Source organism: Cordyceps fumosorosea (genome assembly GCF_001636725.1).
Source record: "Cordyceps fumosorosea ARSEF 2679 chromosome Unknown scaffold_4, whole genome shotgun sequence".
In the NCBI taxonomy this organism is placed as follows: domain Eukaryota; kingdom Fungi; phylum Ascomycota; class Sordariomycetes; order Hypocreales; family Cordycipitaceae; genus Cordyceps; species Cordyceps fumosorosea.
The window spans coordinates 321,075-338,879 of record NW_017387304.1 but is presented as its reverse complement, the minus strand read 5'-3'; the positions used below and the strand labels follow the sequence as shown (position 1 = coordinate 338,879).

The 17,805-nt window shown below is 53.5% G+C and overlaps 5 protein-coding genes across 5 annotated transcripts; 2 read left to right on the top strand and 3 right to left on the bottom strand.

Annotated features, from left to right (window-relative positions):
- Positions 1-4,160: 4,160 nt before the first annotated feature.
- ISF_02298 (Short-chain dehydrogenase/reductase SDR) lies at positions 4,161-5,318 on the top strand (the record flags this gene model as incomplete). The annotated part of the gene is made up of 2 exons (XM_018845904.1): positions 4,161-5,214; positions 5,278-5,318. The coding sequence occupies 2 exons, from the start codon at positions 4,161-4,163 to the stop codon at positions 5,316-5,318; spliced, it is 1,095 nt and encodes a 364-aa protein (XP_018706611.1).
- Positions 5,319-6,043: 725 nt separating this feature from the next.
- ISF_02297 (RSC complex subunit Rsc9) lies at positions 6,044-8,926 on the bottom strand (the record flags this gene model as incomplete). The annotated part of the gene is made up of 2 exons (XM_018845903.1): positions 6,044-6,121; positions 6,191-8,926. The coding sequence occupies 2 exons, from the start codon at positions 8,924-8,926 to the stop codon at positions 6,044-6,046; spliced, it is 2,814 nt and encodes a 937-aa protein (XP_018706610.1).
- A 3,223-nt stretch (positions 8,927-12,149) lies between these two features.
- On the top strand, positions 12,150-12,785 carry ISF_02296 (hypothetical protein; the record flags this gene model as incomplete). The annotated part of the gene is made up of 2 exons (XM_018845902.1): positions 12,150-12,659; positions 12,753-12,785. The coding sequence occupies 2 exons, from the start codon at positions 12,150-12,152 to the stop codon at positions 12,783-12,785; spliced, it is 543 nt and encodes a 180-aa protein (XP_018706609.1).
- Positions 12,786-13,810: 1,025 nt separating this feature from the next.
- Positions 13,811-15,602, bottom strand: ISF_02295 (Peptidase S33 tripeptidyl aminopeptidase-lik; the record flags this gene model as incomplete). The annotated part of the gene is made up of 2 exons (XM_018845901.1): positions 13,811-14,749; positions 14,808-15,602. The coding sequence occupies 2 exons, from the start codon at positions 15,600-15,602 to the stop codon at positions 13,811-13,813; spliced, it is 1,734 nt and encodes a 577-aa protein (XP_018706608.1).
- Positions 15,603-16,322: 720 nt separating this feature from the next.
- On the bottom strand, positions 16,323-17,613 carry ISF_02294 (DUF500 and domain-containing protein; the record flags this gene model as incomplete). Its single annotated transcript, XM_018845900.1, has 2 exons — positions 16,323-17,455; positions 17,577-17,613. The coding sequence occupies 2 exons, from the start codon at positions 17,611-17,613 to the stop codon at positions 16,323-16,325; spliced, it is 1,170 nt and encodes a 389-aa protein (XP_018706607.1).
- Between the last annotated feature and the right edge of the window lie 192 nt (positions 17,614-17,805).

Sequence of the window (17,805 nt, the reverse complement as noted above, 5' to 3'; positions counted from 1 at the left end):
GAGGGAGCGACTTGGCGGTGGGCATCATCATGCCGCTCACTTTGCATCGTTTCTAAGCCGGCAAATGTTGAGTGCGACAACGGTTGCTTTCGACGCCAAAGTGGAAGCAATTGCGGTGTGGACACAAGATCTCCAAGATGCCGTCCATACACAAGACGAGAAATATGGCTGCCTGGGAGCCATTCACGCCATTCACTAGCGAGACCCAGATGAGAGCCACTGACGCCCACCTGGGAACAGGCGAGGAAAAGTTTTCCAGCTGCTTTGGGGAGGAGCAGCAGGTCACTGCTTTCTTCGCGACTTTTTAGCAGGCGGGAGCCAAGGGGGAACGGCGCCAGCGAGAGGATCTATCTGGGGCTCGGCTTGAAAGGAGAAATTTTCTGGAAGAGCAAGACCGTAATTTGTGGGGGACGGCTCCAGAGGCTCCTCCAGAGGCTCCAAACTAGCATTCGTAGATGCACCCCCGGAGCTCGGACGGGTAACTCATCTTGTCCGGCTCATGTGTTGATTGATTGACGCTGCGCGGATGGGATGGCCATGCATCCGAAGCATGGCTGGACCAGTGTTTACTTGGTAGGATTGCGGCGAAGCGTGCGAGCTAGCGGCTAGTTGCAGGTAGATGACTTGGGTAGGGTGTGTTTCTGTCGACACTGATGGCGTGAAGGCTGAGAGAGGGATTCTTGGAAACGAAAAGACCGAGTCAATGACCTGTACGGACTACCAGTATTCGTTTCGAGTCGGTAGGACCCAAGTTGCGTTCTGTCACACGTTCAACCCAAGCTGTGGCTGTTCTAACGAGCCGGGAGAAGCTGCTTGAAGACGGCGGCGGGACGGCCGTCCAGCTGGTTCCTTGTCTGCCGCCGGCTTTAGGAACCTCGGTGGCAAAACTCATTTGCAGCTGTGACTCGACAGGGTATCGCTCTTCTTTCGACGTGGTCCCTATTCATGGTGGCGATACTGATCCGGCATCTCCCTGCTTGCCTGCAGAGCTAATAGACAGGTACGGAGTGGTGCTTCTGTGTTGCGCAGTCGAGGCAGATATCCGACTGCGTGTGAGTCGTGGGTGAGCAGCGCTGCAACTCGGGCAGCTACCACAGCAGTTCCAATTTTCAAATGAGGTGAGGTTCTTGTACGACGCAGCATTGGGCTGCGACAAGCCGATCAACACTTGTCCATAACGGTGTCAATTTTACCGCGGTGTTTGGTGTTTTTATGAAAGGCGCAAGGCGGCGGCGGCATTGTTTGGAGAAAGGCGGCGGGGTAGCTTGCATGCTGGCCTTTACTTTGAGGGGTAACGATGACCGGGCGGGCTTAGTACAGTTAGTTCCTGAGAGTATCGTGAACAAAAAAGAGGGAAGACGGCCCGTTGGCCCAATCTTGATCGTTTGCGAAACAGGTTCCTGGTTTGGCGGCGATGACTTGCTTCTTGAAGGAAACGCGTGCAGCTAGCGGTGGCGAAGTAGGGACAGAGTAGCATAAAGCACGATCCTAGATCTCGGCAAGGTGAAGCGTACCTAAAAACGGCCCTGCCTTTCTCCCACCTTTGACCCCACGATGCGCACGACGGATGGCACATCACGATGGGGCACGGGAATGTGTGGTGGTGGAGGTCGAGGGGGATGGGAAAGGGAAAGCGGGTTTCACGGGCAGAGAGTGGGCGGCGGTGCCTTGTCTCACCGTTTCCAGAACGCTCCGTGGAAGGAAAAAAGCTGACCGTTTCCAGGGACCCAAGGCTGGGCAGAAGGCCACTGTGGGAAGGGCGAATGGGGTGCCCTGCAGGCGCTTCCCGCTGCGCTGGAATACGCTAGGGCAACGCCACATCTCGCCCGCAGTGCAGCGTCACAACTGGACCCAAACGGTAACTCCAGAGTGTGCGTGGTGGATTGAATAGGTTGTTATGGTGAAAAGAGAAATGGCGTACCCCGTACATTTGTTCTCATAAAAAAGTCAGGTGTGGTAGAGGAGGGCAGAGCACAGGTCATGCATGTGCAATGCCGCTCTTTCCCCCGCGTGCGCCAGAGCCGGGTTTCCTTTGGGGGCTTTCTAAGGCGAAGTTGGAGGAGGGAGTTGGAGGCTGTCGTTCTTACTCCAGCGCACACGCCCCCCCTTTTCAAGCCACTGGCGCTAGCAACTTACTCTTCACACCACCAAACAGCGATATCGGCAGGCAAGGAAAAAAGATTGTTGCTTACCGACCGTCCATCGATTGCGAGACCAACGCGGGTACTGCTTGCGAAGGAGGGTGGCATGCAGACATTTGTACATACGAATAAGTCGTAAGGATTTGACGGTTTGGGGATTCTCAGACTCAGAATTGAAAGAGCCGACTTGCCCTGCCCGCCTGGCTCCTCAAACGCCCGCAAGTAAGCCCCTTTTCTGTACCCCAAGCTTGCTCGTTCATATCCTGGCCAATGTGCACATGGCATCGTTCTATTTGCCCTTTGTCCACTGCGAAATTACTGGCGTCCCTTGCTAGTGCTTTGCTTTCCCGCGTGCCAGTAATGTCGCCCCTGGTGCCTGTCAACCTGTGTGTGCAGAACATCAGCAAAAAGAGGCCAGCTGACCTATCTCGACATGACAAGTGTGTCGAACTCGTAATACGCGGCCCCCTGTTCAATTATACCCTCCCAAAAGGGGTGAGGCCGAAAAGCTGAACTGCAGCGAGGAGAAAAAGATGTGCTCTTCACCAAAATCAAGCTTTTGGGGTGGGCGCCCTGGAACCGACGCCACTTGGGACTTGGTGCTGCTGGTGGTGGTTTGGTGACTCGCTCTGTACTTGAATGCAAAAAGGAAAAAAGTTGAATGCTTTTTTAAGCGACGTCAAAACGCGTCGCTTTGTTTCTTTCATCGATTTTTACTTTCCTTTTGCCGGTGCTGCAAGATGGAGATGCAGAGTGAAACACCATGAGCAGTGTCTTGGCTGCGCCCATACAATTTCGCGCTGCAAGGCAAGGCAAGCAAGGTGCTTCCAGCAGCAAAGGCCACTGGGGTGTGGCCAGATCTGGCACCCAACTGGTTCGTCTTCGCCCCCTCTCCCCTGTCAGCTAGGCTGGGTTACGAGCTATCCGGCTCCTGTGTTCCTAAATTATCACTTTTTGGAGGGCTGTGCTGGTGCTTGGTCGTACGGCCACTTGTCTTTGATATAGCGCTATGGCGGATGGTCTGGGGCTGCATCCGGGACTCTGCATTCCTGCGCCGACAATCGCATGGCTGGAGGAAAAGGACGACGTGAAATTTTGAACTGTTCGCGGCAAAAGTGGTTTACCGCTTTCTTATTGCATCACTGTTTTTTTGCTCCTTCTATTAACGTTAGCTAGCATTTTCCCATCCTGGCACATCCCGCACTCCCGCTCGGCGCTTGCCAGGACCAAAACTCAGGGTCACAACCTTGCTCGGCGCAGTCGGCAACAATGGCCCAGAAAGAGTCGGATTTACAGGTCTGACAAGACAGAAAAAAATCGACAAGCCTACCACGAAGTCCTCGCAGCATTTGAGGAACCAGCAGGCGGCCAGAGGAAGAAAAAATAGATAGCAACCGACATGGCTGCCCGGCATTGCCGCAAGCACTAAAAATGTCTTGCGCCTCAACACCCAGTAGCGGCCCAGGGACGTCCCCACGCGTCCACTAATCGCCCCTCCGGCAGCGCTCCAGTGCCAGATTTTAGCGTCCCCAGTTCTTTTTTTTCTCTCTGTTGTCTCCAATGCACTGTCAGGCAGTTACTGTACAGCGGACTCACTGTACAAGCCCAGAGGCAAATGGCCTTTGTCCCAGCTGTGCGCAGCTGCAGCCCAAAACCAGCAGCATGCACACGCCCCCCTTCCAAATTCAATTCACACCCCATTCCTTCTATCCGTACCCCATTGTCTCGTTCACTCAATTCAAACCACCAACAAACGCTACGTACACCTCCGTTCCCGGGCCACTCCAGACACACCACGCACAGCGCAGAGCCTCGACCAGATATATATTTGCCCTCCTCGAGCTCTTCCCCCCAAGTTTTCCTTTGCTCCTTGACCATCTTCATTTCTGTCTACACAACCTCTCTGTGACGAATCCCCTTCGCTCGTCCGTCAACCTCTCGCACGACTTGTACACAATCCTCCTCCTCCCTCCTCCCTTCTCTCCTCTACCACTCCAATCTACACACACAGCAGACACCATGTCTTTCGCTGCTCGCCACGCTCTGCGGCTCACCCGCGCTGCCGCCCCCGTCTCGCGACTCGCCTCCCCCTCTGTCCGCGGCTTCTCCGCCACCGCCGTTTCCCGCGTCTCCGACACGACCAAGAAGAACAGCGTTGTCCGCGAGAAGGAGGTGCCCGCCACCATCTATGATGGCCCTGGCGCTGGCGACAAGCGCACCGTACAGGTCCCTGACGGCGCCGCCCGCGTGCCCTTTGAGAGCCCCCAGCCTCCCGCCGACGATGCCCACGAGGCCGTCGAGCCGCTCTCCCGCAAAGCCTACGAGGCCCTCCCCCGCACCGTTCGCAACATGACCGTCTTTGGCAAGACCATTATCATTACGGGCGGCGCCCGTGGCCTGGGCAACCACATGGCCCGGGCCTGCGCCGAGGCTGGTGCCAAGAACATCGTCATCTTTGACGCCAATCAGGAGTTGGGTGACGCCGCCGCGGCTGAGCTCCACGACAAGTCGGGTGTCCCCGTCTCCTTCTTCAAGGTCGACGTTCGTGACGGCGCCGCCATCAACGCTGCTGTCGACTCCGTCGTTGACCTCTACGGTGCCCCCGACGTCCTCGTCAACTCGGCCGGTATCGCCGACTCCAACATCAAGGCCGAGACCTACGACCCGGCCATGTTCCGCCGCCTTATCGACATCAACCTTACCGGCACCTTCCTCATGTCTCAGGCCGTCGGCCGCGCCATGATGGCCGCCGGAAAGTCGGGCTCCCTTATCCTCGTCGCCTCCATGTCCGGCTCCATCGTCAACTACCCCCAGGAGCAGTCCTGCTACAACGCCTCCAAGGCTGGTGTCATCCAGTTTTCTAAGTCGCTCGCCGCCGAGTGGGCCAAGCACGGCATTCGTGTCAACACCATCTCCCCCGGCTACATGGACACCGCCCTTAACCGCGTGCCCGCTCTCGAGGCCCAGAAGAAGATCTGGCGCGGGCTCACTCCCCAGAACCGTCTGGGCAACGTCGACGAGCTCAACGGCCTCTGCGTCTTCCTCGCCTCCGACTCCTCGAGCTTCATGACTGGTAAGCCCATATCTCGACCCAAACATCAAAACATAGCTTGTTGCTAACAGTGACTGTAATTAGGTGCCGACTGCATCATCGACGGTGGATACTCGCTGTGGTAAACACATACCGAGCTTGTTTTTACGCGCTTCTCCGATTCCTTCACTTCAAAGTGAAGGCACCCACGCTTCACTTGACTTACTACTTTTAATGGAGTGATATACACACATACACAGCATGACCCGCGATCAGGTCTTGCGCACATGCCTGCATTTCTGCGATCTTTTTCTTGTTTTGTTCAGTTCCATTTTGCCCTCTTGCTGAGTGCTGGAGTTTTGGGGAAAAAGACCAACCACACTGGCCTTGCTTTTTTGTTTCTTGTTGACCTGTTTTTTATTATCTACCAAAATGAGAGGGGAAGAGCGAGGGTCATAGAGACTCAGATTTTTGATGAGGATGGGATCATGGCGGATGAGGCCGCTCGTGTCTGCTACGCAGACGATAGACATCGTACATTGACAGTCGTATATACCACGGACATCAATGCTTAATATACCACATAAAAATTTACATGGCTATTGAAAGACGTATTCTGTGAGGAAGAAGAAGAAAGCCATTGGTATACTCGTACAAATCCCAACGTTGCGTCCTCGCCTAGTCGCGTTCCAACTATCCGCGCAAGGTGCGAGCCGGCGCGCGCGTCAAAATTACAAAGCCTGGAACTGATATAACTATCCATAAAAATCAAGTAGTCGCCTGTCTCCCCAAATACGCCATTTCCATTTTCCCCATGTTCATCCCAGTGTAGCTTCGATAACGCTGACCTGAGAAGCGATCATGATCTGACTCATTCATCGTCATCAGAATCGTGGCGGATCTCAATTTCAACCTGGATCAGGTCGAGCAGTGACGAGATGTACGGGCTCTATTTCCCACCAATTCGTTAGCATGTACTCGGAAATGACGACCGTTTTTTTCCTGGAGATGTACTCACCATTGGTCTGTTCTCGGCCAAGAGCTCGTACAGACGCGGAGTCGACGCGCGGAACAGGCGTTCATTCCACCCGCCCTTCTCCTCCGTGCCGCGCTGCGACTTGACTAGCTCCTCCTCCGCCTCCGTCTTGACAATGTTGCGCGCAATGTTGCGCAGCACCAGCACCGCGCTGAGGGGGATGCCGGCGGCCTGCGGGGGCGCCTGCGGGTTGCGCTCGTCCCGCACCGTGACCGTTTCCTCAAATGTGACGGGCAGCGTCTTGGCGGGCACGATCCATCTCTTCGGAGGTGCCGCGGCGGCGCCGTCACTGGCGGCACCAACGGAGCTGGGAATGACGCCCGAGATGTGTGTTGTGACGTGGCGGGCAAAGTCGCGCAAGTGCATCTTTGTCGGCGTGCTGTGTTTGTTGCATTCCCCCCAAGTACAGACGAATGTCTTTTCAGTATTCTCAAACTTCTCTTCTTCATCCATGGTAGCCCCGAGGTGCACCGTCATTATGTGGCGCCACATCTGTTCTGCCTTGAGGAAGAAATGGCCACATTTTGCGTTACGACGGCTCGGATCACTCGCCCAGAGGCAGCGTCCATATTCTTTGCCGTCAAGTGTCACCGGGTTGGGCCGGGCACGAATGCCATGAATAATAAACTTCTGTTGGCCATCGCCGTTTTCGCGCAGCACCTGTGCATTGGAGCCCTTGTATACCGCCGTACTATTTCTAATGAAGTCGGCCGGTGTAATCATCTGCTGTTGCATGTCCTTGAGAGGAGCAGAGAAGGCAGCTTGGTAAGCTTGCCAGGCAGCGAGCTGAGTGACAAATGAAGTGCCGTCCTCGTCAAAGAATGACTTGACCCATTGATGAACCCTATCGGGCTCCTCCAATTTCAGCATCTCATGCAAAAGGTCCTCTGGCATAGGCGCCACCTCGTCGCGGGACGGCAATCGCTGCTCTGGCGTCAAGATAAGGTCGTACTGGACCTTACGGGCACCGTGGGCTAAAAGACGCACAAGTTGGTCGACAAGGCCTTCCGGATGTGTGGAGCGCATCAAATTGTCCAGGTTAGAAACGACAGCGGTGTACTGGTAGAGAAAGTCGAGGCAGGCGTCAATAAGCTCATCATCATTCAGCAATAGCCAGCTCGTAATGCGCTGCAGAATATCTCCAGGCACTTCATTGAGCTGATTCGTGGCTTCCAGATTCATGGAGATGCGTCCTAGCGCTCGCAGGGCGCTGAGAATAGTACCACGGTCATCCGATGTCATTTGCCCAAGTAGCGTTCTGTACAAGGGATCATCAGAATCCATAATCATGAACGAAGTAATCTGCTCGCAGATGTCGAGAGCCATGTGTTTTATTTCCACCAACGAGTCCTTCTCGGGAAGATGCAAAACAATACAGAGAAGGTCCTTCACTGGAGGAAACTCAGACATGTTGTGCGCGTTCTCGGGCAGTGTGACCATGTTGCGTATTGTCAAAATTGCCTCAGTGATTAGAACCATTTGGTCGAAGTATTCCCCAGTCTGAAGAATATCCGGCGTATTCTTTTCGATCAAGTTCCCAATTCTCTCCAGGATGTCCGGGGTTCCATAATTGCCATCCAGAACACCGAGCTCTGTAGAGTCTTCCTCGGAGTCCCAAGAGACTTTCCACTGGATGTGATAAAAAAGCTCACCAACCTCGAGAGCCTTGTTGACAAGGCCCTCGGCCAGGCCAGGGAATGAATCAAATTTGTACTTATCGCCTCGCTCGAACGAAATCTTGACAAGATGATTCAGCGCAAATGCCTGCTCAGTAGGAATTTGAGATCTAAGAGCGTTAAGACAGCGGGTGTAGATATTAGGACCATCGAAGCCAGTTCCGGGGAGCATAGGCTGACGGGGATCCGGCGCTGGGCGATATGACAACCGTGTCCTGGGAAACTCGCTCGGCGCATTGCTAGGCGTTGCGACGGGTCGCAGCTGCAGGGGCTTTACGTGTCGGGGCTGGTACGCTGTTACTGAAGTCGAGGTATTTTCAGGTTTCGGTGGATGATGTGCGATCGAGGGGCCCCGAGCATGCATGCCCGGCGGTCCCTGCATGCCTGCGTGCCCTTGGACTTGGGGGGATGAGGCTGCGGCATGTTGACTGGTGGTTTGCCGCGTGATTCTGCTAGGGCCAGTATCCGGCTGGAATATGACGCGTTGGGCAGGCGCTTCTCTTAAGCCACGAGAAGCTCTGGCGCTCGAGACGGCATCGGGGGCGGGTCGTTCGCGAACGGGGGTTCCATCGTCCCCGGAGGCAGCCGAGTCGTTGCCGGCCACATTGCTGTCTCTTTTGCCTCTGAAATTTTCGCGAGTTCTTGTTAAAAGTCCGGCGCCTTTGGCAGTAACATCTTCGAGAATATCCTTCGGTGGTGGCTCTTTGCCATAGACCGTCTTGATTTCGTAGGCCGCCAAGTTCTTGTAGAACTTTTCCTTGAGCGCAAAGGCTGTGGACGCTTCGTTGTTGGAGAAGAGACCGAGTTCAGCAGCCATGCGACGCCAGGCCAGCTTTTCTTCCGATACCTTGTCATAGCCACCGCTGGCTACGATATGGTTGAAGACTTTGAAGAGATCGAGATGAATAAGGCCAACTTTCGGCTCGGGGTCCAAGACTGTGCCGCGATTGTTGTGGAATTCCTTCAGCTTCTCCATAAACTCCTCGTATTCTGGCGTGCGGTCGATGGAATGAGGCGCCACCTCTTCGCTCGAGGTTGTCATCGTTACAACCGTTTCGGCTGGAAGCGAGCTTCCAGGAAACCACAGCCGGTTGGTCGAGGATCCAGAGCGCCGGGATGGTTGGCGCACTCACAGTCGCAACGAATCGCTCTTGCTAATCGTAATGTTGCACCGTCTTCGTGCTCCAATCGCGATTGAGCAATGCTAAGATGCAGATGTTGCACGCTGTCCCGTACTTGTCTGGCGCATAAGGTAGGTACCTGGTAGCTCGAAATTGGCAGGGAGACGTGTTGCGCGACCGCGACAAAAATTGGGCGGACCAGGTTGCAGCTAGTTACACGTGACCCGCAGCCAATCGGCAGCGTTTCCGCCCTTTTGGAACTCGCGATGCAGCTTGCAGCCGTTTGCATTGGCGGACAACATGAGATCCCCTCGCAGACTATTGAATATCCTTCGGCAAGACTTGATCCCACCTTCAATGCATCGTCGCGACTGAATTAGCCCTGTGCCATGTCACATCAAGCGCAACCAGTCTCCCACGCGGCCCTCACAAGGTTGGAGCTGCGAACGGGCTCTTCTAACAAACTGTTCATACCGAATCAAAACGCAAAGCAATTGTCATTTTCATTACAGCGACAACAGACCAGTGCAATTTCTCACGATGTTCTGATGCTAGTTATCCACAATGATAAAAAGCCCCTCGTAAGTAGTCATGACCCCACGAGACCCTCCCACTAACACCTGGTAGATTTCTATCCGCTTGACTGATGTTCTGCGCAATCCAAGCATCGCGTCCAATGTTGTCTCAACTGATATGTCATCTTCTACCATATGCGTAAAAATACCTAGCCCCGACTGTATGCTGCTTGCACACTTCCAAAACGCCAGGGACTTTCACGTCTGCGTCTACGTGCTTGAAACGGCCGGATTCACGATCAGCAGCAGCGATCTCCGATCTTGCTCTTTCAATATCGTCGACCCGGTCCTCCGTACAAACTCAAACAGCATTGCTCCAATGAGATTATCATCAGTGATGGCTTTCCCATCAATGAGCCAGCCCGAACTTCTTCCCCAGAACCAGTCATCAGGGCCCGTCAGCTTAGCCGCCCCAGATTCATTTAACAGTTATTCAATTCGAAGAACAGAATCGGTTCCGCCTGCAAATTCCAGCAATTCATTTTTGCCACCTGCGACATCGCAGATTCCCATTGATCTGAATCCTTATAATCACTTTGCTACCGACAAAGCCAGCATGGTGTCGGCACTCCATGACCAATACTCACGGAATATATCCCCGTGGGGCCTCCACGATGCGAAGAATAGCAACACTAACTCATCTTGGGGCTTTGCGCAAGGAACAGTGTCAGAAAAGCAACATCTAACGCCAGGCCCACGTCTTACAACATGCAGCAGCAATACAACCCCAAGGAGCAGTTTTGCTGTTGAACAATTGGATGCCGAGGCCTTGTCTAAAGCTTCAGACTTTCGACATCTGATGCCCCAGGCGCGCAATTTGCCTTTCCCGCAGACTAAGCAGAAATCAAGAGAGGCCAGCACTGGCACGGCGAAGAACAAAAAGCGAAAAGCTGCAGCCGATCCCGAGTCAGAAACCGACTTCGAAAAAAGCGCGCGGACTAGCCCGCCATCCAAGAGGCAACGGGAGAACCGAAAACCAACAGCAGCGCAGACAGCTGGAAAAGGCCAGGCACCAGAATCCTCACGTTCCACACGCCAGTCAGCAAGCAGGCGAAATGTCGAGAATGGAAAAGAGGCTACAGTAGCCAATAGTATAGCGCAGAAAAAGTCGACAGCACTCCAAGCAGCTAAGCCGGCGACCAAGAAAATACCACCGAAGACCACTGTCCGCGGGAAACAAAATAGCAAGGTACTTCCAGCGCGTGAGGTCTCTGCAAGCGAGTGCTCTATAAGACCGAGACAAGTTAAAAAGGAAGTCCCCAAGCCTGCAAAAGCACAAAAACAACTAGATTCAATGAAAATGAACAAGACTGCACCAACGAGCGCCACGGTTCGTGCCGAAACGCGGAAGACCTCGCAGGCGGAGAAGAACGGCAACAGCGCTGCGAAAGGATCAGGGCAGCACACACACTCACACTCACAAGGGAGGTGGAGGCATTTGACGGGGAAAAAGGAAAATCTTGATTCGGACCTTATACTTTCCAACGACCTATCGGGACTGGTTCAAGCGGACACGAATTGGACCCTCCTCATCACGGAAACGGCAGTTCTTGACGAGCTAAACGAAGTGACCTCGAAAATAGTAGACCAGTACGGAGCAGACCTTGCTTATGGATACAACAGATTCGAAATTGCTCAATTCTACGTGGAAGTTCTGAACAAAGCTCGATTTGAATATTGGCATGACCAATTGGCAAAGTTGGGTACTGCGGCTCCTCCTCCTGTAAGAGTGCTTACATCGTAGATGTGGCAATGAAACATGTACAACGTAATATTATAAACTTCGGCAAAGGCTTCGGTAGACGCTATAAGCTTGACTATTAAAATTTTCTATCCTTAAATGCTCCTCTAATTGCCGTAGGCGCGATGTGCCTGGTAGCGTGACCGTCGGTAGGGCTTAGTGACGAGACTTGCGACTCGTTATACTTTGGGATTCTCACTCGTTACACTCTGGCTTCTCGTTATACTTTCTAATTCTAATATTTCTGAGCTTAAAGACAGTTGCCCTCAGCGGCTCACTAAGGAAAGGACCCCGTCAGTAGGGCTTAGTGACGACTTGGGCCTCGTTATACTTTGGGATTCTCACTAGTCACACTCTGGCTTCACCCTCGTTATCCTTTGGGATTCTTATTTTCGAACTCAAGGGCATTTGCCCCAAGAGATGCACCGACAAACAGAACTCACTGAAAGCATTTAAATGCAATGACTTCCCGCCCTCCCTCCGCCAGTCCCCTTCCCTCACACATTCTCTTCTGCTCCCACAAACTTGCAAACTCTCGACAACCTCAGTCACCCGCTGAACTACAAACTTCTATCCTCTTTGCAGCTATAAAAGAGTTACTCAAATCAACAGCTTTTGTTCTTGGGCATTTCTGTGTTCAGCAGCCATCGAATACTCTCTCTCGCTACTCACTTGAATCCAGGCTTGGGCTTGTATCACCCAATCCTGTCTGCCTTCCCGCGTCTTGACTAGACCAGCACTGGTACACAAGTACCAATTTCCACAGTAACAAGACAAATTCGTCTTCATTGCCCACTTCTCGTTCGGCATCCCTTTTCAGCAACCGAAATGGGTCGCATTCTCAAACTCCGCGGCTCCCCCAACAGGGCTGCCCGCCAGGAAGGCGACACCACTTCGGAGGGTTCCTGCCAGGGCTCCTCCAACCAGAATCCTGCCATCCCTTTCCAGGATCACTGTACCCCAGATGGCGAGGATGACGGCTGGGCCTGTGGTCCCGATGGCCGCTGCGAACTCTTCGCCGACATGGACCCCTCCCAGATCCAGGTCGTCCAGGTGACGCCTGAGGACCGCGTTTTCCAGGCCGTGCAGCGTCGGCCAGGCGGCCAGGCGGACCACATCCTGCGCTGGTGTGAGAAAAAGGACGTCGGTGTCTTCGTCTCCGCCTGCCCTGCTCTGCCCGGCCAGGCCAACATCGACGGTGGCCTGAGTGCTCGCTACTTCAACATGTTGCAGGCAGCTTGCGCGAGGGAGTCTGGAAGATTCCAGGCGCTGGGCTACACTAGCATCACAGCCCAGAGTGATGGGACTCAGGAGTTCCGTTGGTTTATTCTCCCACCGGTGCGTAACATTCGCAAGATAACTTTAAGGACTAGTAAGTGTTCGCCCCGAGGCAAACTCTACTAATACGGATTCCTTACTGACTAAGTAAAGGTGCTACAAGACTTGAAAATTGATCTCCGATAATTTGTCTCGGTGGTGAAGCGTGGGCTTTTGTTTTGGATTTGTTTTGGATTGTAAAGCAAGCCGTAATATCGGCCAGCGGTGATTCGTTTGGATTGTATTGTTATACCTTACAGCGACTGTTTTCACTCGCCTATTTTGTACATAGCCGCTTTGCAACATTAATAAATACTTTTGACCCAAATCCTGGAAAAGATTAATATGTAATTACTTTTGTAAAGATGCTGTTCTTAACCATCTGTCTTGCCATGCTGACCCCCCCCCCCCCCCTTTATTCATGGAAGCGGCCTGTATCATAATCCCAGCTTCGCAAGATGTGAATCACAATAGCTTTCTAAGATACCAGCTACTAATCTGGAGCAGTTTGGAGGCTCTAGAAAAGGGCGGAATTTTCGCGAGGCTTTGAAGTCGGCTCGTAGCCCTGACGCGCCGGCACAAATTCATCTAGTCAACAACCTGAATCAGCCAGAGAAGGAGGATGGAGTAGTATAATAGCTAGAAACTGACAGCCAGAGATACGGCTGGCAGTTCTCTCGTTCTTCATCAACAAGCCCATAAATTGCCCACGTTGGAGGGCGCTGCGGTCGCGGACAGCACCGTTCGAGGCTATCAAGGATCATCGAAGTTATTAACCTTTGTCTCTCCAGGTACATGAGTTCAAAGTCTTGTAAATATTATCATTTTGCATAGGCCAGAATTGTCTCACATAGTTGACACATTCTGTGCTCCTCACGCCTCGCTGCCCTAGTACAATCACTGCGGAAAGAGGTAAACCATCAGCAACCGGCCGACCAGCATCCTGTAAACAGTGCCGCCATCTAACTGCCAGTAAATGAGCTCACAAGTGACTTCTCTTCAGTGCTCTCGCCGGCTGGCTGGTTGCCCTGTTGGCTGGCTGGCTGTCGTTGGGTGAATTGGCTTACGGTCTAGTCTGGATCAGAGGTTCTGGGGACAAATATATACTTTTTAAGTAGGGATCTTCCTTATCGTACAAGAAGTTGGACTAGATACTAGATGCGGAGATGGTTCTATCTGGTTCTCGTTTGCATCCATTTTTGCAGCTGCCGATCATCTGCAACGGTATTCGACCAAAGATCCTTGGTGCTATTGCAATAGACTTCCTCCTTTGGAACCACACCTTTCTTAAAATAAACTGATATGGCGTTCTTGAGACATTGGTTGCCAACGTCAAACGCCGTGTGTCCCATGGATCTTGCTACTACAACGCCGGCCCCAGGATGCTGACTCGCCATGGAGCGTGCGTTACGTAGAGGGGTCACTGGATCCCACTCGTTGGAGAGAAACAAGAGTGGCGCAGCTGGACGATCGGGCTCTGGTGCTGAAGGGTCTTTGGAAGCAGTTGGTGTTCGGAAAGGTCCTTTGTAGGACCATTTAGGGCGTGCTGCCCAACCAGCGCAGCCAAGGCGGGCTTCGGCCCAGAACTCGCCAAACAAAGGTGAAATAGACATTTGGAGTTTCATGTAGTCTTTCCAGAAAGTAGAGTCCTTAAGTGTGACGTCGTCGCCGTCGGCACACATCACGGCGTGGTAGGCATCTAAACTTGGTGTGACCGTGGTACCGTTGGCGATGGAGCATTCTTTCCTCAGATCTGATAGATCGTATGCTGTAACGAGGGCATCTACTAGAGGCCTGGGATTACCCTGCATGGCTGTGTCCAAAAGCCTAGCGGCCACGGGGAATGAGCTATGGGCGACACGCAGAAGAAAGAGGAGAAGCGTGCGAATATCTTTGGATCGTATCAAGACGTCAGTAGAGTCGCCAGATCTGACAGCAATAATGGGGTCTTCATCACGGGCCTTAATCCAAGACAAGGTGCGTCGGCGAATGTGGTTTTCCCCTTTGTCGCCTCGCCGGCACAACGGGCAAACCTGGGGGCCGGCCTTGAAGCAACTTTTGAAGAAGATGTTGATCATTTCGTCAGCATCTTGAGTGTTGGTCAACCAACCCTATTCATCCGTCATATTAGCAGTCAAACGACTGATCGGTGATCGTTTCGGGACTTACAGGGCCGTTTGAATAGTCGTCGGCATCAGCAACAGAATCCAACAGGATACGACCGACACGTTCCGGGAACATCGAGGCAAAGTAATTGCCAAGGATAGTGCCGTAAGAAATGCCATAATATTGTAGTCTCGGAAGTTCCTTCTGATTGTTCTCTCCCACTTGCTGCTGACGCAGCTGGGCGACCTCGTCGACCATGGCCAACATATCTCTTGCCACGCTCGTCGTACTTATAAACGGCAAATGGAGAGTGTTTTCCCGCAGGCAGCGTCGACCGTATGCCTTGGACTTGTAGTGTGCATATACCAGAGAGGCAGGGTTCAAGGCGAACCCGCCGCTGGCTATTTCTTCCAGGTTCGTGGCATGACGAGCAAGGTCGTTGCCCGGATAGCAATCGACAGACGGTTCACTCCGCCCGACGCCTCGTGGATCAAAAGAGATGTATTCGTAATGTTTGCTCCCCGGAATATCGATAACCTTTTGAAGAAATCTGCCAGCTTCGAGCAGAAACTCCGTACCAGAGCCTCCCGGCCCGCCTGGATTGCTAAATATAGCACCGCCAAAGGTTGGATCGTCTTCCGGAACCACAGCAGGCAGCTTGATGATGGCAATCGAAACGTTGGCTCCTTGTGAGTTATTCCAGTCCATTGGAAGCAAAAGGCGTGCACATTGAAACCCGTTGTAGCATTCCGAGTAATCCAGGTTTGGAGAGGGCATGAGGGAGCTCCAGGGGAAGGAGGCAGCGGCGGAAGCCAGCTGTGGCGTTAGAAAGAGAGATGAGAGAGTCGGCGCAGCCATGATTATTGATAGCGATGCAAGAAAGAATGATAAAATTTGTATTCGAAAGGAAGATGGAAACTTGATGCCTTGTTAGCCTGTATGGTTGGCGAAGAGGGATGGAGAGTTGGTAGACAACTCCTCTGTGTTTGGTCGGCGTTTGCGCCTTCCCAAACCACCTTCTCGCCAGCGAGCACCACGTGCCTGCCGTAAATTACATTGAAACTCCTAGATATTTTAGAGAATTATCTATGCTATGTAGGTACAGTCTAAGGTGGGCTGCAACAGAACAGCCAAGTATCTTACCCAGCGGGTCAACCAGTGACCATCCAAGTAGTCATCCTGCGACGTTTATCAGTGGCCAGGCAGTCGAAAGCCAGTGGAAAAGCTAGTCACCCAAGTAGCAGGCTCTCAAAACCATCAATTTTTCGATGTGCTTTGATTGAGGAAAAATGGTATCATTCTTGCTAGCAGACTCGTTCGGGGAGAATAACAGGCAGAGGAAAATCGAAAACAAGAAACATAGTACAATGATGAAGAAAACATTTTTCTCGCCCAGAATAGAAAAGGAAAAAAAAAACCGCCAGGAACCATGCAAACAGATAAGGCATGTTCACATCAATTCATTTACTGAACCCGCTCAAGCTAAGCCCTCATCTTGACGTAATTGCTGGGGAATATACCATGTCTCGTGCCAATCATGCCGGTCCTATTTTTAACCTGTTAGTATCGTATTGTTTTTCAAGGCTGCGTATGTGTTGGCCCTGTGGTGAGAGTTGACAGGACGGGGAGAGGGGCACCGTAGACATACCACCAGTCGTTATCGCTGTCTGTCTTCTTCAGAACCGTAATGACGTCGCCCTTTTTGAAGCCCAAGTCGCCGGGCTGGTCCGCATCAAAGTTGTATAGGGCGATGGCCTCGTTCTTGTTGAGGGACGCGGCCGTGTTGAAGGTCGGCTTGGGTGCCGACGGGCGGCCGGGGGCCTGCTTGCGGTCCGAGGGGGGATTGTCGTAGTAGCCATTGCTGTTGGTGTTGCTGCTATCAGCGCCATGGTTTGAGGCAAAGGTTCCGGCCCTTGCAGGCGCGTTGTAGCCGGCGGGTCGGTCGTAGACGTCGTCCTGCCATGTGCTCGTTCGTCTTGGCGCGTTGCCACCACCGGTGCCGTTGTTGAAGCGATCAAAGTCGTCGCGGCTGTCGCCGTACGTCGGGACATCGTTGTACATGGACTCGTCACTCATGCTCGTGCCGGCGCGCATTCCGCTAAAGACGCGCGAGTTCAGGACGTTCATGAGGGGTCCGGCCTGCGGAGGCGGCGGCACAGCACCCGTAAGCAGCTGCTGCGCGGTATACCTCGTGCCGTAGAGCTTTTCATTGGCGTCACGGCGCTCGATGATTGCGGAGCCTTCTAGCGAGACGCCGGCAAAGAGGCCCTTCGTCTTAGAGTAGCTGAAGATGCCCGCGACGCTCTTGAGGGAGGCGGCGCCCGCGGCCTCGGCGTTGCGACCGACCGGCCCCGCAGCCAGCGAGACGTTCCCGCCGAGGGTGAGGGAGCCGGCTTGCGCAAACGTTTTGACGGCGCTGGAGTCGTTGAGGATGAAGACAAAGTCGGTGAGCTCGAAGCCGATCTGGCCGCCGAAGCCGGCGCCGGCGGTAGCGATGGCGCTGGGCGCGCTCCAGGAACCGTCAGGCAGACGCGCAACGACAAGGCCGCTGCCAAAGCGCCCGCTGCCGAGGAAGCCGGCCTTGAGGACGGTGATAATAGCGAGGCCCTTGGCGTTGGCGAGGATAGAGGGCGGGATGACCTTTTCGGGACCGAAAGCTTGCCGCGGGTTAATGAAGGAGGCGAGGATCTTGCCGCACTTTTTACACTCCGCTAAAAAAAAGTTAGTATTGGACAGAAGAGCAGTGGGATTTTGAGGGCGCGCGCGGCCTTGGCGTGGGCAACCCGGTCGCACCGGGAGGCCGCACGCGCGCAAATAGGCAAGACTGCTCACATTGCATGGAGGACGGAAGGGGGTTGTTGATGCCCATCTTTGCAGGTTTCTGTCTAGAGGACAGAGAGGCGGTCGGAGGAGGTAGGGAAGTCGGTCGAGGTTGGGCTGCTCGAGACGTTGTCGCCGTTGAAAAGGCCGCTCGAAGCTGTTCTCGTCCAAATTGCTTGCGAAGGCGGGGTGCGCGGCGGGTATTGGTGGACAATAAGCCTGCCCGGCGAATCGGCTGGGA